We start from the raw sequence: 27,453 nt of genomic DNA, 5'->3' as shown, positions 1-27,453 counted from the left end.
TTCTCTCCTTTCTTTTTCTTCCTCTTCCACTCTTTATATGATATGTGTCATATTCTGTACTCTTTTTGTATCTCTTGACTGACTTTATGGGTAGCTGATTTAATTTTGCATTTGGCCAGTATTTAGTTGGTCTAGTTCCTTTTCTGTGGTTTCATTTTCTCTGGTGACAGCTAATTTGGTTATAGGTACACTTCCATCTAGAGCAGTCCCTTTAAAATGCACTGTATAGATGGTTTGTGGGAGGTAAATTCCCTCAACTTTTGCTTATCTTGGAATTGTTTAATTCCTTCTTCAAATTTAAATGATAATCTTGCTGGGTAAAGTATTCTTAGTTCTAGGCCCTTCTGTTTCATTGCATTGAATGTATCATGCGACTCCCTTTTGACCTGTAAGGTTTCTTGAGGTAAGCCTGTATTGCAATACACCGCTGATGGACTTTCCTTTATATATGATATTTCTATCTCTTTCTGGCTGCTTTTAATACTCTCTCCTTGTCCTTAATCTTTGCCATTTTGATTATTAATGTCTTGGTGTTGTCTTCCTTGGGTGCCTTGTATTGGGTGATCTGTCCACTTCCATGGCCTGAGAGACTATTTCCTTCCCCTGATAGGGGAGTTTTAGGCAATTATTTCCTTAAGGATATTTTCTATCGTCTTCTTCTGGTAACTATAATGAGAATGTTATTCCATTTGGATTGGTCACACAATTCTCTCAATGTTCTTTCATTCCTAGAGATCCTTTTTTCTCTCTGTGCCTCAGCTTCTTGGTTTTCCTGTTCTCTAATTTCTATTTCATTTACCATCTTCTCTACCTCATGTAATCTACTTTTAAATCCCTCCATTGTATGTTTCATTTCAGATACTGTATTTTTCAAAGTTTCTCTTTCTTGAAGTTTTCCCTGAAATCTTGAATATTTTTCTATGGCTCTGTGAGCATGTTTATGATTTTTATTTTGAAATCTTTATAAAGAAGATTGGTGGTTTCAGTTTCACCTAAGCCTCTTTCTGGCATTTACTGATTTTTTGTGCAAAATTTTTTTGCTGTTTCATTTTTCTAGTGATTTCTATGGAGTAATAACTGTGTAGGCAGTGCCCTCTGGTAATCAAAAGCTCTACTCTCTAGAGCTGCTGAGCACCAGGAGCAATGGTGGAGGTCTCAGGTGAGCAGCACTTGCACCTGCCAGGAGGAAACATCTCTTTCCTGCTTCCCTGCTGCAGTGCCTGCCTCCACTGCCAGGTCCAGTAGGCTGAGAGCACATGGTGCAGCCTCTGCATTAAGCCCCTGTTGCTGCCATGTGTGGGGTTACCCTCTGGCTGGCCTGGTGCAGTGGCGGGGTTAGCAAGTGTGCAGACCATTGCCTGCTGGGAGGAAGGAGCAACAGGCTGCATATAGCAGTGGGGGGCCTTAGCATGCATCGCCAGCCAGTGGGATGGAGCGCCTGAAGTTCCTGAAAGTTCCCATCCTGCTGGGCTGAGTGTGCCAGGACAATTTTGTCCACCTGCCTTTTGTCCTGAGCAGCAAGTTCTCTGTAATCTTTGCCCCTTTACCACCTCTCTTGCTGTTGGGAAATCTTTCAAAGTGCCTACCTTTCTTTTGTCTCAGAAGACCAGTTGTGATTACCTGTTCTCCACAAGTGGCTGGAATCCCTGTTTCTCTGAATATTCTGCCTGTCTTTGTTTTCCAACCCCTCTAATCTCGAGAGGACCATGTAATGTGCGTTTGTGCATCCAGAGCAGATCTCCAGGGGCAGGTGTTTAGCAGTCTTGGGCTTCTGCTCCCCCACTGGTTCATTTCTCTGACTCCCGCCTATGAGCTTGGGTGGGGGTAGGGCTTGGGTCCCACTGTAGCATGGCTTTTCTACTTTACCTTTTCCTGTGATGTCTTCTCTTTTCCCCAGATGTTAGCAGTCTGTTTTGGTATCTTTGGGTTGCTCTTTCAAGATTAGTTGTATTTTCTGTATTTTCATGTTATATGTCATTTGGGAGGACGTTTCTGCCTCATTTCTCACACTGTTATCTTTTTTGGTTCCATTTATTGTTTTTAAGTTGAACTACCCTTTAATTCCTGGGGTTCCACTTAATCATTTGTGAATAATTCTTTTATGCTGTTTCTTGCTAGTATTTGGTTGATGATTTTTACATCTGTATTCACAAGGAATATCTGTAACTTTATTTTCTGTAATACCTTTATCTAGCTTTGGTATCAGAATAATTCTGGCACCACAGAATGACTTAGAAATTGTTATCTCCTTTTCTGTTTTTTAGAAGAGTTGGGAAAGATTAATTTTAATTTTTGAATATTTGGTAAAATTCAACAGTAAAACTATGTTTCTGAGCTTTTCTTTGTTGGACGTTTATTACTGATTTGATCTATTTTTTTTCTTCTTGAGTTATGTTTCTTCTTGAATAATTTTAGGTAGTTTTAAAAATTTGTTCTTTTTATCTAAGTTGTACAATTTTTTGGTGTAATTCCTGGTATTTTTTAATACTCTCATTTCTGTAAGCTTGATAGTAATGTAAACAATCTTCTCAATTTTGTTATGTGCTGCTTCTGTTTTTTCTTTGCAATCTAGCTAAAGGCTTGTCAATTTTTTTTCTTTTTAAAGAAACAATTTTGTTTTTGTTGACTATTCGCTTTCTAGTCTCTGTTTCACTTGCCTTCACTCTAATCTTTATTATTTCCTTTTAATAGTTTTCAGTGTAGTCTTTTTTTTTTTTCTAGTCCTGCAAAATATAATGCTAGATTATTGATTTGAGATCTTTCTTTTTGAGGCATGCATTTATAGCTATGAATTTCCCTCTGAATTCTACTACCTTTGGTGCATTCCATGTTTGGGTATGTTGTGTTTTCTCATTTTTGTTTTCATTTCTCTCTAAGTGTTTTCTCATTTCCCTTTGTGTTTCTCCTTTTTGGCCCATTAGTTGTCTAAAAATGCATACTTTCCATATATGTGTAATTTTTGTCATGTCCTTCTGTTGATTTCCAGCCTCATTACACTTACTGTGATGAGAGAAGATAGTTTGTATGATTTCAGGCTTTTAAAATTGATTAACATTATTTTGTGGTCTAACATAGAGCTTCATCTGGACCATGTTCCATGTGTACTTGAGAAGAATGTGTAATCTGTTGTTGTTGGGTAAAGTGTTGTATATGTTTGTTAAATCTAATTGGTTTATAGTATTCAGGTGCACTACTTCCTTACTGTTCTTCCATCTAGGCATTCTATTCATTATTACAAGTGATGTAATGAAGTCATCAACTACCATTTTACAACTATTTTTCCCTGCAATTCTGTTAATGTTTGCTGTATGTATTTTGAAGGTCTGCTGTTTGGTGCATATATGTTTGTGATTGTTTTCTTGATTACTTGATCCTTTTATATAATGTCCCTTCTTTGTCTCTTATAACAGGTTTTTACTTAAAGTTTACTTTTTCTGGTATTAATATAGTCACTCAGCTCTCTTTTGGTTACTATTTCCATGGATTATACTTTGCCATCTTTCCACTTTTAACCAATTTGTGTCTTTAGATACTTTAGTGAGTCTCTTAGGTAGCATGTAATTTCCTGTGATTTGTATGTCTTATTTTTGTTGTTGAAAACTGGATATTTGAATAGTATAATCCTGAAGATCAGATTTTTGCTTTCCCCAGGATTTTCGCTTTTTGTTTGTTTTTGATTGTTGAAGGTTGTAGTAGTACATTTTGTCTAGTGGCTTTTCCAAACTATTTTTATAGAGATGTGTTTCTTTCATATGTCGTCTCTCTAGTCTCTGTTCTTTAGCTTTTGTTCATCCTGTGTTTGATGGAGATTTTTTTGAACACTAGAGGTGAAAAAAAATGAAAAAGAAAAACGAATCTCCTAGTTTTTGCAGAATGGCTCTGTTCTGAAGCCAAAACACTTTTAACACTTAGCCAGACTTTCACTGAACCTAAGTCCACCTGAGATCAAAGCTTAAAGTCTTCTGAGGTCTTTTCTGAGCATACATCTTGCCCTAGCATCTGCATGGCTTTCTAAATTCTCCCATAAATATGGGTGCTTTTGAATACTCCAATTTTACAAAGAAACTGTATCTTTTCATTCTAAAATAGACTGTCATATGTGTCAACTGTAGTCTTCCACCTCAAGTGTCAGCAAGTTGTTCATCCACTTTGTAAAGTTTCCAAATAATGCCTACTGTTTTTCTGGCCTCAGTGAGTTCCAAATTAGACAAAACTGAGATGAATATCTTGCATCCCTCCTTCTGGGAGCTCCCAAGTCTGGTTAGAACAAACTTAAACAATAATTTGCAGGTAAGTTCTGCTCTACTTCCTCTGGAACCAGGGACTAGGGTCCCATAAACTGGGAGCAGAGGCTGCTGTCTTCAAGACTACTTCCAAGCCAGAGGCAGGAGGTGGGAATGGAGGTGGGGGAGGGGGAGAGGGGCAGGGCAAGGCCAGTAAAATGCCTCAAAGCTTTCCTACCTGTTTTTAAGTTAACTTTTCCCTGATTCTGTGTTTATTTGGTTATTTATAAGCCTTTGACTATTTTATAGAGTTCTGAGAATATTGGTTCTGACCATTTCTGCTTGTTTTTTGATATTTAGTGGGGAAAGGGGAGCTGTCTACTTGGTCACTTTGCTGACAGTACTCTTGGAAATTTCTTAAAAGGCAAAATCACCTTATAGATTAATGTTGGAAAATTTATCTCAAGTTTACATTAAGTAACTAAGGGAGTAATGAACTATGGCATGCTATAGAGCTGTCAAAAAGAATGAGAATCTCACCAAAATGGAAAAAGCCGGGAAGGTTCTATCATGTATCTGGAAAAGAAGGTTGAGGGTATGATGGGTATGATGCTGCTGTGTATGTATGTTTTCTTCTACGAAAATTGAAATATGAGTACAATTTTTAAAAGCTGTAAAGAGGGAAGAAATACATGTGTAGGGAAAATGTAGAAGCTAGAAATAATGACATATGCTTATTTTGTGTATTTGATGTTAGAACCAGCTTCTTTTAAATAATTATGAAACAAAATTTTATAAATAAAAGGAAACTTTAACAAAGTAAAAGGGGAACTTTGTAAAAAGTGAACTTAAACTATATCCAGTTGGTACACAATCACACAGAAGGGAACTATTTCAAATGGCTTTATTTATGTATTTATGTCTCTATCTCTCCATACACACATACATATTTTAAACAATATTTCTCACCATCTGTGTTCACTGAAAAGGCCTAAAACTTAGAAAAAAAGTGCACCAGGTAGCAGTAACATCTTTTATGCTCAGATTGTGATCTTCAAATATGATACCAAAAGAAACCATACTTTCATAGAGAAATGGCTAATTTTAGGTATGGGTTTAAATTTATGAGATACAACTGGAATATCCTGTACTCTCATAGCACAAAATCTATCAAAGACTACTAGGGTCATGTCAGAATGTCCCCACCCAGGCAACAATAGGATAATTTTTGCATAAAGAGATTTATAATGCTCTTTATTCCTTTAAAATAACCCTTACTGCTGACCTATGGCAGATGCTATGGACCAACTCATTATTTTGAAAACTGGTGCACAAGGGGGATAACTGAGCATTTATAATTTCTGTTTTACTGTTTTTAAAATAGAACCTATACTTTATTGATCAATGAGTGGTTGATGAGGATAATTTTAACTAATTTTATAAGACATTTTAACCAACAGTAAAATGAAAAATGATAGAATGAAATGATCAATTTGCAACCCTTGAAGAATTAATAGATCTGGGCAATGGTCACTAACAGTTGATTCATTAAAGGAGGGAAAATTAGACATTACATGCCTCCAAGTGGAAGAAACAATACTAGCAACAAAAGTAGCAAGTTTCTAGATTTATAGAGCAAATATAGGACATTGAGGAACATTTTAAATAGGTTGCAAACTGCAAAAATCGGACTATGAGAAACTTTATAAAACGATTAATAAAAATTCTTCAAAATAAAATATGTTGGTAACGAAAATGGAGGGAGGAAGAAGTATAAAATACAAGCAATACTTAGACTGATAAACACTGAGAAGTGACTGGTGGTTACCATGGGGGAGTGTGGGTGGGTGGCTGCGGGGAAGTGCGAGGGGGATAAAGCGGCACAAAACTCAGTCATAAAATAATCTGGTTGCGGGAATAGTAGTTCAGCCTGGAGAATATAGCCAGTGATTCTGTAACATCATCCTACGCTGATGGATAGTAACTGCTCTAATGGGGGTAAGGATTTAATAATATGTGTAACTGATGAACCAAGGTATTGTATACTTGAAATCAATATAAGATTATTTATCAACTATAATTCTATTAAAGAAATGCAATTCCTTAAAAAAAAATACAAGCAATACTTTAATTGCAAATAGACAAAGAAAATCCATAAGGTGATTGGGGAAATGTGGTCACTGATGGATATTTGATAATATTAAACATGTAGGGCTAATTTTTTAGGTGTGATGATATTGGAGTTAGATTGTTAAACAGAAAAAGCCCCTATATTTCAGATATTTATAGAGAAAATGATATGATATCAGGGAGTAGGAAGCAAATGAGGTACAGAAAACAAAAGATTGGCCATAGGTCAGGTAACAGGTTGTGTAGACAGGTTTATTTTACTGTTCTCACTACTCATATACGTTTAAAGTGTACATAATAAAGTTTTTTGAATGATTGGGAAATAAATTTTCCAACAAAAACTATGGAAAGCGACATACTAAAGTAAATATGTGTATTTTCAGGCAAAAGGAATATGAATTTGGATGAAAGGTAAAGACAAATGAATAAATAATGAGTGAAACATGTACTTGTTAGTAAATATAAATGAATAATATTGTCTAAAATGATACAGTATTAATTTAAAATACCAATATACACAAAATGGTATATAAATTATGAATTTAAGTAAATGAAAGTGCTCTAAGGCAGTATTTCTCATACTTTGAGTATGTGAGTCATCTTGTTAAACTGTAGATTTTAAATAAAATGTCTGGGTTGTGGCTGGAGATTTTGCATTTTTAACAAGATTCTAATGACTTTTATGCTGTTGGTCTAAGAACCTACTGAGTAGCAAGATAAAGTCCTTTCAGTATCTTAGAAAAGGTAAAAAAGCTAACTTTAATTAGACCTTGACACATCAAGTGTGCTTGCTGTCATCTTTACTGTAGCAACAAACATTAGTAGGAGAAGGTAGAACTACCAAGATAATAATGAGGAAAATGGAGTAATAAAATATAATCAAGCCGAGGAACATAAAAAAAGTGGAACAATATAAAGCCAGTAGTTTGACAGTAAAATAAAACTTAAATATTTCAGTAATTACATTGTCAGTTTGTGGACCAAAGTCTCCAGTTGAAAGACACAATATCGTCAGACAGGTAAAACCCAATTATATGCTGCTTATAAGAGAAATACCTAAAATATAGAATACAGAAATATTGAAAGTAAAGGGACAAGAAAAGATGTTCTATGGGAACACCAATCAAAAGAAATGCTGTGATAAAATCAGCAAAGGCAAACTTTAATAACAATTTTAAATTACTAGAGAAAAAGAATAATAGTTTGTAAATGTGAAAATTCACTTCCAACCAGGATGACTTTGATAAAGTGAGCAAGGGAATCTAACAGTCCAGCCCTCTGGACTGGGCTGCCTCAAGAAGTAGCAGGTTACCCACCAAACTGTGCCTCCAACCACTCTCTCCTGTGCAGGCTCTTATAGTTCTGTGGGTAGATAGAAAAGCAAAATATTTATAATGAAGGAATTTTCTCAAAGCGGAGTAGGCTGCATTGGGAGATGGTGATTTCTCACCAAACGCAACCTTGGCTGAGACTACATCTTATACTCTTGTTGCCTAGCATACTGCATCACACGTCATAGAAGCTCAGTGTAGAAGTTTCTATGTTGAACGAGTTGATGGATGGAAAGAAAAGAGAGCTCCTAAAGCCTTCTCTCCAATCTTGACATTCTTTAGATCCCCATTTACTATGCGAAGTGTTAAAAAATGATTAAAGAAAACAGTGTAGGTGATATAATCAAACTTAATATTTAATACTTCATGAAGGAGGCAGTCTTCTTTTGGAGAACAGCAACATGGGGGGTGGAAGGCAGGGAGATTTTATAGGATAAAGAATAAAGAACAGAGGAAAAGAAAATATCTGATTGGCTGGCGCTACATTGTCAGTCTTATTTGGGATGATACAGGGAACAAGGAAATAAACATAGAGCCCAGAGTTGGCTTAGTGTATGTGGGTTGTTTCTGGTCAAGCAGCTTTTTTACAGAGTCACAAGTTATCAAAGTTTCTGTTTGCTAAAGTGGCACCCTGCGTGGGAGCAGCGCCATTTTGGGCCTAGAAAGTTATTTCAGTAAGAACCTTCGTCAAGATCTGATCGATGACTTTTTATTTCACATGAGTGCCACACATTTCAAGTTCAGAGATTTGTGAAAGAGATTTCTTAAATTTACAAGGACATTGAGTGTCACATGGCATGTCTGCATCCCTCTCCCTTCACTCCATCAGGGTGGATCGCTCGGAATTCCTGGTCTTCTGAATTTCCCAGCATTCATTGTCCACCTCCAATTACCACCAGCTATTATGCTCTCAGCCTCTAGGTGGCGCTGTTAGAGAAGCTCTGAAAGCCACATTCTGCATTTACCCCCGTAGTCCGCACCTAGGCTGGGGAGAGTTCTTTACGCCGGCAAAATCTGGAAGTGCCCTTACTGCCCGGCCCATAGAACTCTTATTCTGCCCCCACAGTCCCCGTGGCCTGTCTTTCGGCAAACTCTGCGGTGCTATGGATTCCTCCATAGGCCTGAAGTGGAGTACAGGCATTTCCCATCCTCTCCTGTTCTATTGGGAAAGTGGTAATTCTTGGTACTGAGCAATTGCGTAACTATCTCCAAAACTGATTAAAAAAAAAAAAATTAAGGAAATCGATCTCCTGTCTTAACTCTTCCAGTCTTTTCTTGCCCTCAATATACGTGAGGATTTCAGGAGTCATCTAGCTATATTTTAGCCACCTACTTTGACATTTTCTGCATGGTACTATGACTTTAGAATGTAGCTTCTGTGGCATGTTGTAGATATAATGCAAACCAAATGAGTAATTTAAAATTTTCTAGTAACCATTTTTAAAGGTGAAAAATGAAGGGGTGAAGTTAATTTTCATAAGATATTTAATACATCCAAAATATTGTCATTTCAACAAGTAAAACCCAATATAATTATTATTAATTAGATATTTCTAATTCTTTTTCCCCATAATAGCTCTTGAAATATCGGGTGTATTTTACACTTACGAGGCCTGTCAATTCAAACTAGGTATGTATTTCAAGTGCTCAGAGTAACCTATGGCTGGTGGCTGCTGTATTGGATGGCACAAAACTATTGCATCATCAGCTCAGATGGAGATAGAGTCCCATTTTACATGTTTACCATATATTATAAAATAATGGAAGTGAAAACATTTTATAAACTGCAAACTGATTAGTAAATATGAAATTTATGTTTTTACCAAAACTGGGTTTTTTAATGTTGTACCCATGTTATGCCAGCAGAGGGTGCTCGGAGCTGGCAAGACAGCCTAAACCTTGAAGCACTCTAAACTGCATTGGCTGGATATAAAAACCAATACCCTGGCTCAGGTAGGGAAAATTATACTTTTACAAAAACAATACTTTATCTATAAAAGTATTATGTTAATTGTGCAAATTTTTTAGAGTACTGTTAAGCAGAATCTAATCAATCAATACCTCACCCAGAGTTCCACTGAAACATAAACACAAATGCTCTTTACTACATTCTGTTCCAGGCTCTTTTCTCTTCATAGGATTTAATTCCATGTAATTGTAGTAACAAGAGTAATGTGGAGTTCAGCGAGATTTGAACACCTTTAAAAGCTGATAGGAAAGATCAACTAAAAGTAAGAGTTTGAAGAACAGGGAAATTGAACTATTATAGAATAAAATAATTGACAGAGAAAGGAGCCAGAGACACATAGTCATATGTATTATATATGCACAGCACAGATATATATGGGATTTGTCTTATAGATCACATTATAGAATCGTGTAGTATGACGGCAGGGGGAAAGGGAGTGCAGATGATGTAGATTTGGTAGTAGAAAGTGGATGGAGTTTCTCTTTTCTTTCTTTTTTTCTTGCTGTCTTGATTTCTTGCATTCTTTCTTTTTCTTCTGTGTTGTAAAAGGGAATTTCCTGTGCTATGAACAAGGGGGTAAGGTGGAAATTTGAGGAGTGAGAAATAAGAAGCAAAGTTCCATTCTACAAAAGAAAAGTGGAATTTAGAAGCTTGTGGGAATGGTGACAGGTTGGAAAAATGGCTGAAGGCAATGATGTAGGGGACTGACTGGAACTGCTGAGCTTTGCAGTTTGGGAGAGCAGCTGTGTTTGGATTCTGCGCGTTTGTGGTGGCTTCAGTCTCCATGGCTGCTTGTTGTTCAGCAGCCACGCGAGCAGCCCATACGGAGAATCAGGAGACGTAAAGGTTGGAGGTGATTCATTGTTGAGGTTTAGCTGGGCATGTGCAGCAGAGTCAAAAGGGCCAGAAAGAGAGAGGTTGATGTGACTCACTGTGAGATCTTGGGATGAGGCCCAGGAAGTGGAGGAGAAACATTCTTGGAGAAGAGAGAACAGTGCTGCAAGAGATCACGGTGGTCAGAGTGCAGGGCTCAGGAAACGAGGGAGTGAGTGTAAATGGGGGAATGTTTTGGTCAGAAGGAGGATATTTTAGCTATGGAAAAGGACAGAAACCCAAGCAATAAAGGATTGAAGTGAAGTGCAAAGCAAGGTAACTAGTTTGGGGTCAAAGACTTTGAAACCCTAGGTTGTCTAAAGTATCATTTACGTAGTTTTGAGTCCCAGAATGTGAGAGGAGGTGCTGTCATGGAGGCTTGCACTAACAGCAGAGAAATCAGATCTAAGAAGTACAAGGATTCCATGATGCTGATCTCCATGGTAATCCTTGCATAACCAGGAATCTGTGTCTGTGTCCAGGCATAGGACTTGGCAATGAAACAAAGCCTGCTCATGCAAAGTGAGAATACTTTCAAGAAAATATATTTGAACTGTTTTCAAGCCATGTACTGTGGGATTTAAAAACCCCATCAGACAGACCTGGGTTAGAAATATGTTTTTGACTTTTGCTAGCTGTGTGATTTGGACAAGTTACACCTCCATGTCTGAAACTCAGTTTCCCTGTCTGTGAAACAGGAGTAATAGTCTAATCTACTTCAGTATTCTATGGGAGATTTTCATAGAAAATATTCAATAAATGATAGTTCACATCATCAAAACTAAGAAAGAAACCAGTAACAACCCAGGAAGGTTTATTTGTAGAAGCCAGAAATACTCACATTGGAATGATGCTCTGAGTTCATCATATATAATAGCTTCAGTTGTGGGCAAAACAAAGCAGAAAAAGAAACCAGGAGGTGGTCAAGATCATAGGACAGGATTATCAGGATCTTTAAGACTCAGCTAGAACCTGTAGGATCATCTTCTTTGTTTTTGTTAGATTATTTGGCCTAACTCCTTCTGGGTGTGGGCATTGCTTGCTAAAAATGCTTTCTATGGCTTCTCTTTGATTATTTCCCAGTGTAGGGAAGTACCACTGCTCACAGAAACTACACCATTTTTCTCTTTTATTTTTGCTTTCCTTTTCTTTCCTTTCCCCCCTTTCTTTGCTTTGCTTTGCTTTGCTTTCTTTTTCTTGGCAGGTGTAAGAAGAGTTAAGAGCTTTTCCTCTATGTTGCATAAATCTGTTTTTCTTTATGTCCAATCATTTGACCTTCTCATGCCCTCTGGAAGTTCTGTTTTCTCTTCTATATGACAGCTCTTCAGACATTTGAAGACCATCTCCCTGGAGTTTCACTTCTCTGACATAGACTTTCCTGAGTCGTAGGTGCCCTTTTATGACACAGCCCAGGGCCTTTGCACTTCTCCTCACCTCTTTTCATTTTTATCTCCCTCTTTCCTTCTTGGCACCTCACCTCCTGGCATGTTCTGAATCCCGCAGAACTAAGTAGGGCCATTGCCATTCTAAGTTTGGACAAAGTTCATGCAGTTCAAACCCACCCTGATCTTGTGTTAAGCTTTCTGCCGGTGGTCCCATGCACCTCTAGTAGGGGCTTCCCGGAAGTGCAGATGAATTGGCAATGAAGGGCAGGGCTTGCTTTTTTCCAGGTTATGTTTTATTTTGTAGATTTGCCTGTGATCTACCTTTGCTAATTATTTTTTAGATCTTGATCCTAGACAATTGTATTTATGTTTAGCTTTGAAGAACACTAGCTTAGGCTCCAGTAATTGGCAGCCTGGAAATTGTCTTCACAGTGAAGGCCCCTGAGCCTCGTCTCTCCTGGCCTGTGTGGGAAGGCAGGAAGGCAGGAGGGAAGAGGGCAGATACAGCCCCTGACAACATGCGTCTTCCTTAGAGAAGATGAGCTGCTGACAAAGGGTGTGCAAGCTCTAGTGTTGGTAGGGAATACTGGCGTGACAACATCTTTCCCATCAGAAGCAAAAATCTTCTTTCTTTTTGAGAAGGGTTATTTTTACTTTTCAAATTATATCCTTTATATACTACTTTCAGTTTAAGTGTTCTTCAGTTTTTTAAGATAGATGTGTTAAGAAGGGTATTTTTTAAAATGTGCTTACTTGGAAAAAATAAAATTTAGCAATCTGTTGATCTATTAAATTAGAGACCGTTAGTCTCCCACTTATTCAGATTCATTCAGTAAGTTGAGTGAACAATAAATATTTTACTTCATAGGGAATGAAAAAATTGTTCTTAACCTTCTTAGAGTCCCTGACGGGGTCTGAAAATTAAACTGACAATTATGGATTTAACAGAAAGAAAGCATACAAATTTTATTGAATTTTACCTGTACATAGAAGCCTTCACAAAATAATAAAAACCTGAAGAAGTGACTAGAGCAGGAAGCTAGAAGACAGAAGCAGGAAGACTGAGGAGTTTGGGTGAGGAGGATAAAAGGGCACACAAACCTCAGTCATGACATGAGTTGGTCGTGAAACAAGGAGAATATAGTCAATAGTTTGGTAACATCTTTCTGTGTTGACAGATGGTAACTGCACTGGTTGGGGTAAGGATTTAATAACGTGGGTAACTGTTGAATCACTATGTCGTATACTTGAAACCAATATAATGCTGTGTATCAACTGTACTTCCATTAAAAAATAAGAGGAGTTTGGGCTAAGGGTGGTAAATGGTGAAGAAGTAACTAGGAAAATAAGGGTGAGTTTAACAAGGCTTGTTTATACAGATTCCTAGGCCCCAGACCCCCACCTCTGGTGATAATATCTCCATAGTTCTGGGAGAGTGCTGTTCACATGAGAGTTTTAGGATCTGTTTCAGGGAAGAAAGGTGAGGTGGGGAGGTCAGAGTGCATTTCCTGATTCTGCTGTTTTCTCAAACTCCTTGGCTATTCTGTGTGCCAAGGGGCCACATTCCAGAGTAGGAGGTCCCAAAGCCATCCACTATCTCTGAATCCTCATTTTCCCTTAAGAAATAGTCCTAGAACTAGAATTTGCTGTGTGTTAGGACCAGAGAACTCACCAACGCTAACAGTCTTAATGCTCCCAGCAACCTGTGAAGCTGTGAACTCCAGGAAGCCAGTGGGTGCAGGGCCAGTGTACTTCAGTAAGGTTGGCTTTTCACCACCGCCTGCGATGGCCTCTCTGACTCTTAGGTCAGATTCTGAAACACAGCTAGCGTAGAAGCCTTGCTGTGACCTGGAAGTGCACCTTAACTAGGAAGTGAGGGAGGGAGTAGAGCTCCCGTGCGCCCTGAGGAGGCCCTTCAAGGCTCCGGGCCTCAGGCCATTCCTGCACTGGACTCAGGTGGTGAAGCCCACTGCCAGCTCTCATGATTAAGATTTCAGCCATGCCTATGGACTGCAATAGGAAAGAATAAAGGACTAATAGCTGAATGAAAAAAACAATGCTACTTCCTTCACATCTGCCTGTGCAGTTTGGAGAGTTCTTCTCTAATGGAAATATGGCGTAGTTCTAGGCACAAAGGAGAACAAGCGATAAGAAAGAGAAAAGTCAGTGAGAGCAGGGTAAACAAGGCAGACTCTGAAATCGGTTGCTGTGTTGTGGAGTTGGTGGGGAAACGACCTGCGCACTAACCAAGCAGGATCAGGAGGCATAAAGAAAGCCATCAGCCGGCAGGAAATGGGTTATCCTGGTGAACGCCAGGTCTCCCCCCTCCTGCTCTGCCTGTTCCACTCTTTCTCCTTGACGTGTTCAGCACTTTTTGATCTACAGCAATTAAGCTGGTGGAAGCTGATCAGGTCTTTGAATCTGATACCAGGACCAGAGGGAGAACTGCTCTGCCGGGGGCATCAGGGCTGCCAGGAAACGACAGGGGCCTGTCCCTCTGAGCCGGGTTTGCCTTTGGCAGGAGTAAGTGCTGTCACCCAGAGGCAGCACTTTTAGTGAGATGAGGGCAGCAGGCACCAAGTTAGCAGATGCAGAGGAATGAGCTGGCAAGAGGAATCATTTTGCATCTGCCAGAGAAGGAGGTCAAAGCACCAGGACTCAGGCAGCCAGCAAAAGGGGACCCTGGGTACTCAGCTGCTGCCGAACACAGCTGGTCCCGAGATCGTGAGGAAGAATGAGGGTGTGCACGATTAGAGCTGGCAAGTTAAAGGATCTCTGTCTCTTATTTTAAAAAATCACTTTTTTCTAGTTGCCACTTACAGATTACTAAGAAATAATATTTTGTGCAATGTCTATATTTTTGGATTTTGGGTGCTTCAGTTGGACCAGTGTTTTCTTGGGAGCTCTGTCACTACTAATCTGAACACTTCCTTAAGTAAGAGATTTTTCTTTGCCCTCCATCAGTTTAGAGCCAGATGTTGAAATGAAATGAAAAACTACTTCATTCCAAATTCAGAAAGAGAATATTTTGCTAAAAGCCATGCCTGAGGCAGAAAAGTAGTACATCCATTTCTACAAAGAGAAGGGATATTTTAATCTCCTGAATCATGGTTCTTTGGCTACATACTTTGTTTACACTTTCATTTGGCCTGTGATTTCATAAAGAGAAAGGGTTACTTTCTCACTAAGGTAATTTACTTTTTCATTTTCTTTCATTTTCTGTCTTAGCAGGAAAACATTTAACATTTTAAAATAAATATGTTTACTGCAATTAAGCCAACTATACTTTGTTCATTCTGAAGTTTGGATCTTTGTTATATTTTTAACAAAAATAAACCTTGTATCCTAGAAAAGCAATTCACTCTCCTATTGCAGATGCCCACATTGTAGAAACTGAGGCCCCAAATGATGACTGGATCTGCCCCATGTCACACAGTTCATTGGTGGCAGACAGGTCTTAGATTCCTTATCCTGACCCTGCCCTTGTCTTCTTTCCAGTGCTGTTCCCCCTCCACTTTCAAATGAAACTCCATTTTCTCATGCTAAGCAATCTAAGGTTCTACATTCTTCTTACTCAGAATGTGGTCTGAGAACCAGCAGCATGGATGCCCTCTGGCAGGATGTTAACATGCATAATTTTAGACCCCAGGCCACACCCATGGAATCAGAATCTGCATTTCAAATTGGTTCCCCAAAGATTCATGTGCAAACTAAAATGTGTACAACTCTTAAGTTTTCAGGCAAGACTTTCAAATGGAGTGATTGGGCATATTTCATTAGTACAGGCTCTTTAGGCTGATAGAATTGTAAACAATATATTGTGCATATGTTTCATTTCATCTCATAAGGCTGTTGGACAGTCTCTAAGTTAGCTTTTTACATGATAGAACTTTAGCACTATAGGTAATTAAAGAGATAATTACTTGAAATCAAGTACAAATCTAGGAAGCATCTCAAACATTACACTGATTTTTGAATGAAGGAAAGCCTTTTGGGTCTGACATTCAAGGCCTGTCTTAATTTGATGTATAATAACAGGGGACTGTGACAGTGAAATGACTTAGAAATTAAATAGGAAGGTATGCAACTGGGCTATCCCTGTTCACTGAGAAATAAACACTGCATGTCAGACTCAACTGGGACACCCTTTGCAAACGTAAGTTGAAGGCAGGAGACATTGCTTGTCCTCCTTATTCCTGAATATTCACATGAGTGGTAAGAGAAGGTCTGGAAAGTTTTATTCCCTTTGTGGTATGTAGGAGTAGAGGTTATCTTTGCACACTGGATTTCAATCCATCGCTTACTTTATCTCTCCTCCATCCATACAGTGTCTGCCCTCCTCTGCTCCCCTCTGTTTCAAGCATTTATTAAAGCATCTTCTTCAAAACCATTTTCTGTAATGCCCACAGAAATGCCTTTGAAAAATAAAACATCTACACGAATTGCAGACAGGGAAAGTGACTTGCACAAAATTATATTTTTGTAAACCCAGCATAAGCACTTGTTTCATTATCCAGTAGAAACTGAAGAAGATGTTTACCAATAAGAATGGAGGAAGACCTGCATACCAGAAAGTAAAACTTACTATAATGCTGCTATTATTTTAACAAAGTGAATAGACAAATGTATCAGCAGAGCAGCATAAAGAGTGGAAACAGAATTAAATATAAATGTAAATATAAATTTTCTCAGTATCTCAACAGGTTGCATTTCAATTCGGGGGGAAAGGAAAAGGATAGATCATTTAATAAATGGGAATGGGACACCTGACTTTCCTTAGAAATCAAATGGCTGTACAATATATGGTGGTACACTGTAGTCTACATGAGAAAACCGTATAGATTATGTAACAAATTAAAAATATGATTATAAGAAGAAAATAAAGGAAGAGATAAAGGAAACTCTGCATATAAATCTGAGGAATCCAGGCATGACAAAGAGGATAAATTTAACCACATACAAATAAAAACTTCTGCACAGCCAAAGGCACTAGAACAAAGTCAGAAAACAATCATGTGAGAGAAAACAGTAAAACACTTATTGATAAAAGATCGTAATACCTGATGTAAAAGAAATGGAAATGCAGATGGAGAACCTAATAACAGTCAGGAAGATGCCTGCAGTGCCCACTCTGCCTGACCACTGATGTCGATCTTAGGTTTGGATTCATAAACCATGAGAGAAAGAGTAGGCTTTGCTCAGCACCAAGTTTATTTCACTTAAAGCAGAACAAATGAAAGCAACAAATCTTGCCTGACACCAGGAAGGGTCTTTTGTCTATTAAGCACAGCTTATAATATTGCCAGTCAGCACACCATCAGGACATGTGTGGTCACAGGGACAAAGTGGAGCTCTTGGAAGCCATCAGTCCTGGCTTCTTCACAGTTTTGGTTATTTTACTAATTGTGCCACTGTCTGAGGCAGCATTATCAATATCATTTAACTATTACTTGAAAAATTATCTTGATGATAATATGCAGGTGTTTGGCCAGTACAGAGTCCTCAGGCTCCTTATCATGCAACTTGGGTCTGCTGCAGGTCAAGCTCTAGCTGTTTCTAGTTTCCCAAGAAGGATTTAACAAATACATGTGTATGTGTAGTGAATATATAAAATAGGGACATGTATGAATAAATGTACACCAGTGTTGCAGAAAAAGTGAAAGAAGGAAGAAACTTAATTTTACCTTATAAACTATTATATTTGCCTTTAAGCTGTTACAGCAAACATGTAATACTTTTTAGTTTTATGAAAAAAAGCAGTTTGTTCATGAGACGTTTGTTAAGGCAGTAACAATATGAACTGGTGCTAAATATAACCGGAAGGAAGTAACCTGTGCAGCTGACTGCACTGTGCCTTAGCAAGAGTCCCTGGTTCTTAGAGGGCATTTGGGGTTTACTAGATGCAGGCCATCAGTATCATTAGGTTATTTCTGTGCTTTGCAATCATTTCCTCTACAGGTATCCCACTGCAGGGAGAATGAGGTTTTCCAGTAACTGTCAGACTTCCTGGACAGCTGGATCTCTAAACACTTGGATTAGCCCGGGGTTGTTTTGGTAGTAAAAACCTCTAATGCCAGGCTCCTGAGGCTGAGATACTCAGTCACACCGTGTGTCTCTTCATAGGCAGTCTACATTCCCCAAGAATCTTGTTGTGTTCACCTAAAACATGCTCTGGTAGTATTAACTGTCCAAGCCAAGCATAAGTTTCCAGAAGTCTCAGAATTAGGGTCCTCTGGATGTGGCCAGAATGTGATCTCTAATTCCAAGTGTAAGACCAGTTCTTGATAGCATCGACCTTGCAGGAGGTGATTTGCAATGCCTTGTTTTGACTGCTACCTCCACACTCAGCTGTGATGGATTTTCAACAGGTGTCATCTAGAGCCTCATAGGGCTCCTGGCTAATGACTGCTGGCTTTTGCTTTAAGCTGAAAAGCCAAGTAACAGCCCCTGCTTACTCCAGAAGATCTGTGAGAGTCTTCGGGTTCTTTATCCTGGATTCTAATGCTCCCAATGGCCGTTAAGGCCACATTCTCCCTGAGGGCTTTGCCTCATGAGAGGATCAGGAAAAAGACTCCTGGAGGTTACCAGGGCACAGTCAGCTCAAGAGCAGCCTGGGAATCTTTACTGGATCTGGAAGTAGTTTAGGTGCTAAGATCTTGCCTCTAGAGGGCCATATACCACGGTGGGATTGGAGAGGGAATTCATAGGGTTCCTGGCTAACCTGGCTTCCACAGAAGAATCTAGGGTGATCATTGGGTATTCTCAGTCCTCCTGTGAACTACAGAAACAGTTCTAGGTTCCCTCAGCGTTCACACATTATCTGGAATTCCATAACTTTGGTGATTTTCAGAGATGGTGTGAGGGAATTACAGAAAGATGTCCAGATTTTGGGGCCTTTGCGAACACTTTGGCTAGGCTCTATAGCCCTAAGTCCTGTTAAGGCCAGGAAGGATAGTCTTAGGGTTTGGGGGCTTCAAATGAGAGTGTTTACTATTGAGAAACCCACTGGAATCTTCTTGGAAGACGAGGAACCAGGGTCTCCTAGGAGCAACCGAGCAGGGAGGCCCCAGTCCAGGAAGAGTATCTGTGTTTCCTGCTCCCACTGTGGAAAGAAGAAACACTTAAATTAAATCCTGTGGGGTCAGGAGAACAGTTGGACTTGTATGCGTGAGGTTCTTGAAAGTTAGATTTCTGAAGCTAGACATGAGCTGGATGCACCTGGGAAGAGCCCTTGGTAAAATTCTGATGCCTTCCAGACTCCAGGAGAAGAGAGTGAGAAAGCCCCCATGTCTAGGGATGAGATTAGTCCAGGAAAGCCTGCCGTTCCATTACTGTCCCTGGCTCTCATTCAAGAGCAGCTTTTGCTGATCGGCATGGCTGTCTTTCTTTGCAAATTTTCACATGTTTTGGCCTATTTAAAAGGGCAACCCTAATACTTAGAAGGTCCGTGGGTATTTGGGTAAATTATTTATGGTCTGAAATCTTGTACATTCACTCTTCGAGGGAGTAATGCAGTATAGATGAAGCCTGAGTTCTGCCTCAATGCATGAGCCATGCTCAGCATTTTTAGAGAATAAGTCACTCTATGCACAGTCTTTTGGCAACCTCTCTGGTTTTTAAACTTTTATGGCCCAAGCATTGCTCAAGATGGAGCAGGTGTCCATGGAATTTTATCTTAGTAGTAACTTCCTTCTGGAATGCTTAATTCTCTTCTATTATTAGGGTATATTTAGGCTGAGTTTTCAACATGAGAGTACTGGTTATTACGAGTATTTCAAAATTCTAAAATAATACAGCAAGGAGGTGTTATTTTCATTTTGTTGGAGAATAAATTTAGGCCCTGAAAAATTCAGTTATCCTAGATTACACAATAGACAGTTGAATCTGTTTACAAATTGAAATTTGACCTTAAATGTAATTCTTCCATTGGCCCTGCGGTCTAAAACTGGCATGCATCAGAATTTCCTGGAGGCATTTGCAAAAAGCAGATTTCTGAGTGCTATCCCCCAAATTTATAATTCCTTGGGGCCCAAGAATTTGCTTTTCTAACAAATTCCCCAGTGATATGGCTGCAGCTTGTCCAGGGACTACATTTTGACAGCCACAGCCCTAGAGTATGTGTGCTTTTGGTAACTCCCATCTAATATAGTTACGTGTTACAAGTTTATGTTGCTTTTGAGCTTGGGGAGTGCTGTCAATGTCTTTCATATTGTTATACATATACGACTAATCCAAGAATAGTTCTGGATTGTGTTAGTTAGAAATTCCCATTCTTTGCATTTTCTCTTTAAAAAAAAAGTACTTTAGCTCCATAGGACTGTATGTAACTCAGTAATTTTGTTTTATTTCCCTTTAAATACAGGACAAAATCTTGCTTGGGTTTGGGCTGAAATAATTTATCCTTGGACATCTCTGGAACAGGTCTGAAATAAAGTAACTCTTTTTTTTTTCCTTTGAAAAAATGGAATTAACTCTGAGTATACCCTCTCTGGGAATATTCAGGACCATCTTTACCAGCTTTCTCATGATTCTGACTGCTTAGTCCTGGGCTCCCTGCTCAGCATCTGTGTGATGAGGGCTACAGCCCCACTTCTATGAGCATTCATGTTTTTCATTTGTCAAGTTAGAGTGATGCTTCTGTGTGGATCAGAATAGATTGAGATGTGGAAGCATTTGAACATTCTTCTAAAACTATGAAATGGAATTATTGCATTTTTAACAGACGTCAATGAGCAGGGGCAAAACTATTTGCTGGGATAGTCAGCCTCTAGAAACATCAATAAAATGAACTAATCCTTCTGCTGGAATACTCACAGGTGAGTACGAAAGCTCAGCTTGTTCTTAATACCTGTGGGCTGGACACATTCCCCTATTCCAGAAGTCTTGAAAGTCCTTGGTTGCTTTTCCTAGTCTGTATGTTACTTCAGCTGGTAGCACTCCATGGGATTTCAATCTAACTGTGATTATTGAAATCCTTTTAGAGCAATTCTGTTATGATTCACATATCAAAGGCTTAAGTTGGATGTAGCCATAAAATTCTGTCTGAAGTATACCTTCATAGGTGGCCAATTAGAGTATTTATTTCCTTCGCTCTAAAAGATGTTTAAGTGCCATGCTGTTTTCTGAAACTAAAATATTTAACATTTATACTAGAATTTGCCTTTATCTCCAAGGTTACATTGAAATGATAGTGTTCAGTTTTCATTTAATTATTTTAAATGAGAGTGTGAGTAGTTGAAAGAGATGAAAATTTCTGGGGTGCCTTTTGAGAGGAATCAGAAATTGGTTGCTAATGGAGAAAGGCCCTGAACTCAGGAACTCATATATTCTGTATCTTTTTTGCAGAAATTACCTAAATTACTCATAAAATTTTTATGAACAAAGCAATTTTTGATGCTGAAAAGCATAAAGTCGAAGTTCTTGAAATGAAGATAAAATTGTTCTCAAACCCCCCTCCCTCACCTTTTTTGGCCCAGTTTCTAGTGGGAAGCTCTCTTATGAAATTGCTCTTCTTTCATTTCCTCTTTTCTGAATGATTGATTTGTAGAGAATTTTGTATCGCCTTAGGTAACTTCAGAGTTATATCTTTTGCTCACTGGATTAGGCACATATTTGTGTCTGTACTATTTTCTGGTTCCAAAGGGCAGGTCACTGTCATTGACTTTTCAATTTTATTTTTGGATCTTCTCATCATACCCATTCTATGGTCATTGTAGGATTTGGTGAAGCACATACAGATAGGCACATTCAATTGGAAATCCTTTATAGCATCAGTCAGAAGAATCCTGATGGAAAAAATGGAAACCATATTAGGCATTTAAAATAGAGTAGACTTGATTCATAATATCATTACACAGTTGTTGAATTGCTGAAAGAGCAAACAGGCAACCTAGAATAATAGCTATAGGAAGAGCCTGGGGTAAGAGGAAACGGTGAAGGTAAGGTACATAGAGTGTCTGGTTTGGGGAATGTGGCGAGAAGCTGCAAGCTTGACCCAGTGCCATTACTAGAGCAGCTAAAGGAAAAGAAGAAGGCTAGGTTGGAAGAAAGTTTTTTCTCCCCTCAGTCCACTTCCAGTCTTATTCTAAGAGTGCTTCCTACTGACAGAACTTCACAGTCAGCCAGCTGGCATGGGAGTCTGGGAAGTATAGTTTGCCTATTTTGAGCGCCAGCATCTCCGAGTATGGAATGATATTGGAAATATGAGCAAATGAATAACTAATCAGCATACTCACAATAATGTTCAATATAAAGAGAGTGATTTCTTAGTGCACTTGTTCCCTATGAATATGCTACCATCATTGCAGTGTCCTGTAAGTAAATACATGATGATGTTTCATCAAATGACACTTCAAATTACTAATTTTCAGCTCTCTAAATTTCAGTTTTTCATTCTGTAATTCATGAATTTCTGTTGTTTCTCTGTCTTTGGTAGGCACTATTTTAAATTACCATAGTATATTTTATATACACATATTCACACATAGAGGGTAATTTGGAATACAGGGTTTCACCTGTGCTGATTTTAGAACTCAATCCCATATAAGGTGCAACTGCACAGTATCTAATAATCTAAGACATAATTTTAAACATGTTGAAACAATTAAAAATAACCAAAATATACACAAAATTATTTTCCTCTAAAGCAAGAGAATTTGAGGACATGAAACAGAATTTTTAGAGAAGGACTTTAGAGCTCATCTAATCAATGAAACTTAAGTTTCCAAAGTTATTTCCACACAATAGAAAATTCTTAAAAGATTTTAGTGCTGGACTGAGATAGTAATGAAAAGATAAAATAAATTTATTCTTGGCACACATGACTTCACTGACTCAGTTTTCTTAGACTGTATGAAATGGAACTATTTCAGCTGGCTCAGTGAGTAAAAGACACTCAAAGACAAATGAGAATGGACTAGGTTGGGTGCCTTCCCTTCCTCCCTCCCTCCCTCTCTCTTTCTTTCTGTCTTCTGTCTTTTCAGCTTATTTATCCTTTAATAATGGCTTCCACTTTTTATTTAGAGAATCAAAAGTTTGGGTACTCTTTTTTGTGAATGAAAGCATATCTTAACAAAGCAAATACAATTAAAACCCTAAATTGGTATACTTACATGAAATGACTTTGTTGAAAAAAGTACATTACTCTCTTTTTAATATTGTATCTTCAACAACACTGCAGAATTACATAATGGAAAGAACACTGAACTTGGCGTCCAAAGACATGGGATCAATTTTAACATCTACCAGTTAGTATGTACGTGAATTTCCAAATTAATGTAATATTCCCTTATCCTGATACAACTCTGTATAATTAAAAAAATTTTTAAATTATATGGTTGTTGAGATCAATGAAACATGAAAGCATTTTGTGAACTATAAATTGCATTAAGTTGTACAAATTGTTTTTATTATCATGAATGAATAAGAATCTTAGAATGTGAAATCATATCTAATTTCTCTTGGGATATGAAACATTTAAGGGAAATAAAGAAGAGTACTTAGTGACCAGGGCCAGGGAACTTTATCTAAAATGCTTAGTGTATTGCTCATATATGATCTCATATTTTTAAGAAAATCAAAAGTGAGACCTAAAATTAATGGGCATCCTATGCATTGAGTAGATATCAGTGAAAGAAACTGCAGTGTGGTAGGAGTGGCAGTAGTCTTACTGTATGACACACCTGTGTCATCCTCTTACCACCTCTTGGCCCAGCTTGTATGTGTCAGATGTGGTTTTGGACATGGAAGGGGAGCCTTTGCTTTTCGGGATACTTGTGACCTGGTGGTGTTGTTCTCCTCAGAATGGTTAAGCCATGGCTGGCATTATCTAAATATAAGCTTATACTTTATTAAAGGACCCCGATGGTTTAATGGCACATAGGTATGTCATCTGAGATTCTGCTTGACAGTTTAATGCTGGAAGCAGATGAAGGGTAAACTGCCCCTCTGGTACCCATTACACTCATATAAAAGCATCTCATTGTGAGTGGGTACCACAGAGAATCACCGTTCTTCTGATTTTTGTCTAAGAAGGCTTAATGAGGCTATAAAACCAGAGAGAAGACCATAGAGGCTACAACATTTTAAGTTAAATTTATCATTTTCAATAAAGGAATGAGATATACTTCTTTTTAAAGTTTCAACATCTTGTAACTTTTCCATTTACAAGCTATGTAATTTTATGCAAGATATTTTTCCTTGTGTCTCAACGTTATTTATGATAGTCTTTGAAGCCTCAAAGGTGCATTTGATTACTTAAAATGTTTTAAAGAAACTAAATGTAATGTTTCTCTTTAAAAGAATATGGCTTAAAAGAGAATTATAGTCTCAAAAATGTCAATGGAATACCTTTTACTAGCATAAGAAATTTTTCATCAGCATGTTCCAGTTACATGTGCCTAGTTATAATAATAGTCTTTTCCATTCACAGAAGCATTTTTAATAATTTTATTTGCCAGTGCTACCTAAAATAATATTTGGTATTTCTACCAAATGAGAAGCTTTTGTGCATACATGTTTGTGTATGGACACATATGTAAACTTCTAGATAACGATATTAATGTGTCTACAATCTTTCCTTGTAGAAGGAAAGAGCAATCTATAAATTCTCTATTTATTTTTGGTCTATACATCTATACAAAGTAAAACATTTGTGCGTTTAAATTAGACCATATGCTTTTATCATATGACTAACCCCAAAGGAGTGTTAGTAAGTATGCTTGTATTCACCCACTCAACATCGATGGAGTTCACAGTATGTGCCTGTCACTGAGAAAGACAGTGGGCATGGGAAGAAGACTGGATCCATGCCCTCCAGGAACATTGTGTTTCCCCACCCAGAGAGACACAGGTAAATACACTGACTGTCTTAAAACAGTAAGACAACCTTGCAGCTGAGATGAGTTCAACGAGCTATGGGAATACACAGCAGGAGAAATTCCCCAGTCCCTGAGGAGGAAACAAAGCTTCCTGGGTGATGCTCAAGCTGAGTCAGGAAAGGAGGATGTGCAGAGGTGCAGATGTTTGAAAGAACATCTTTTATTCAGGGATTCATTCAGGGCATTCATTTCAACATGACTTAAATGTTGGTATTTGGTATATACATTTCAGTATGACTAAACTGTAGGCTTCAAGGCAAATGTGTAAGAGACATGGCTGCAGAGATGGACAGTGTCAGACCATTGAGGACCATGCTCAAGAGTTGATACCTTGTTTTGAAGGTTGTAGGCCCCCCATAAGCCATTTGAAGCAGTGTTGGAAATGAAAAATTACTCGATCAGGTCTGCATGTTAGAAAGATCATTCTGGTACTATTGTGGTAGCAATATTGATGGAGAATAAACTGCAGGCAGGGGAAAGAGCTGAGCAAGTAATGTAAGTGGCAAAGTTCTGAAGCTTCAGGAACTGTACAGGAATAGCATCTGACAGACTCGAGAGAACTTTTGTGGGTGACTCAACAAGACTTGGTAACCGATTATATGTGAGGATTAGGGCAAACAGAAGCATGGTTCTTGTGTTCTGGATTAGGCAAGGCAGCGGTTTCTTTGATTGAAAAGGGAGGAGCTTTGAAGAGGTGATGAAAAGCATTGAACAACCGTGTGGAGCCTATGGTGGTCCTTGCATAAGTAGATAGCGAAGTGCAAAGGATATGGGGGTGAGGGGTGGGAGGGACAGGTACCGTGGAGAGCCATCCAGTTTGGAAGGATAGACCTGTGTTTCTTCAGGACAGTGTTAATCAAATCGAGGGAGTGGCTGGGCCACCCAGGGAGATCAAATACAATAAAGGAAGGAAAGAACTGTGAAATCTTTTCAGGGGTCACTGAGAGAAACTGAGTCTGTGTGGGAGGTTGAGAGGTGGCTGCAGATGTGAATGGAAAAATACGTGAGAATTATATGGGGGAATCCTTCCCAGAGACAATCTCAAGAAAAGTTTGCTCATGCTTCTACATACTTAAGAGAAATGAAGTAAGATCAAGGCTGAAGTATGTTCATTTTATTAGGAATAATAGGGTAATGATTACCCTTGTGAGTAGAAGCTTCCTGGTGAGGCAGGGTAGAACTCAGATAGAGGTGGGGTGATGGCCAAGTGGAAGGAGAAAATGTAGGATACTTATAAAGAATTGGTTACAGAGCAAATCAGGGATTAGAGGGTGGCTAGAAGACCACCTCTAAAAATTAGAAAATTTGAGCATTTCATTTTAATAATGGGAGAGAGATTTATATTTATGTATGACTAGAAAGGAAGCAGTAGAGGGAGCTGCTGAGGATACAGAAAAAAAGATGTGAGATTTCTAAGGAAGGGAAGTGAGATTTAAGGGACAGTTTGCAGGATTATGTTTAGATTTGATATAAGATAAAGTTTCTTGTGAGACTGGAGAGAGATGATAAGAGTGAATGGGGTTCATTATAGCTGGGCAGGGATTGGGTAAAAGCAGGAAATTTAATGATGACCTATATCTTGTGAAGTAAGAGAAGTTTCCTTTGTGATTTAAAAAAAATGATGAAACGTTAATATTTCTGTGGATTTTCAAACTAGTTTATTTTCACAAGGATTCTGATGGTTCCATGAAATCAAAATGGTATACTAAAAATATAAAATGACTGGTCCTATCAAAAATTGTGTGGGAAAGATACCCATGCAGACTTTCCAGTTGTTTTTAACTGCTGTGATGTCAATGTGTGGTACTTTACCATGGCACATGTTTACATAGAAATATGACAAAAGAGCTAAGTAAATAGTTGAAAATTGTTTATAGGAATTGAAGATGATAGGGGAACCACAAGTCTTTGTATTTATGAAGTGAATGTGTAACTGGCAGGACTTACGAGAGCCAGGAAGTTGAAGAGTGACTGGAGAGTCCAGGTCTCTCATAACATTGTGCATTATAAACATATTTTTGTTATCTCCAAGATGTGACATGTATAGTGAGGGGATTTTCTAAAGCATAGGCTAATTAAACTGTTAAATGTAAACCTTTAACATTCTAACATACATCAGTTTTGTAGCCATATTTTCACATTTCTTCATGTTGGACCTGGAATCTCAAAAAATAGAAATAGCCTTGACTTTGCTTACCCACTGAGATGCCCTGGTGGTGAGGTAGTAATGATGGCTGCGTTGAGGAGGCTTCCATCCCAGGGTCACATATTTGGATTTTGTTTTTGTTATTATTTTAGAAGTGTAGTAGAAATAGAAGAAAAGGAAATGTTTGTTGAAACCAAATAGAAAAAAAGGAATAGAATTTGTTCATTTACTTGTTACCATGCCAGCTGAATTGAATTAAGACTAATCCAGGGTGAAACTAGTTAATGTAGTAAATGTATATAATGATCTAAGGTACTATGTTAAACCAGTGATTAGACATTACTGTATACTACACGTTTCTGGGTCGGCTTATTGTTTACTATCACCTGGATAAGGAATAATTTTTATAAGCAGAAAACTCTACTCATACAGAATTCTGCTATCTAGATATCTTATGGAAGACCCTACTAAAATCTAGAAGCAGACAAGAATATTCATTCTGAATGACTTACAATAGA

At 38.2% G+C, this 27,453-nt stretch overlaps 1 protein-coding gene across 6 annotated transcripts in view; it reads left to right on the top strand.

Annotated features, from left to right (window-relative positions):
- CCDC50 (coiled-coil domain containing 50) overlaps positions 1 to 27,453 on the top strand; it is a 260,855-nt gene that overhangs the window by 85,419 nt on the left and 147,983 nt on the right. The window contains exon 12 of one of the 6 annotated variants that reach the window (XM_073231910.1): positions 9,261 to 9,355. The exons of the other annotated variants lie outside the window; for them this stretch is intronic. Coding sequence (XP_073088011.1) covers positions 9,261 to 9,340 — 80 coding nt within the window. The 3' untranslated portion in view covers positions 9,341 to 9,355. Of the gene's footprint in view, positions 1 to 9,260; positions 9,356 to 27,453 lie in introns of those variants that run through there. 6 annotated transcript variants of the gene reach the window in all.

Source organism: Manis javanica, chromosome 3 (assembly GCF_040802235.1).
Source record: "Manis javanica isolate MJ-LG chromosome 3, MJ_LKY, whole genome shotgun sequence".
Lineage (NCBI taxonomy): Eukaryota > Metazoa > Chordata > Mammalia > Pholidota > Manidae > Manis > Manis javanica.
Note: the sequence above shows the minus strand (reverse complement) of the source record. Positions and strands in the feature narration are given on the sequence as shown.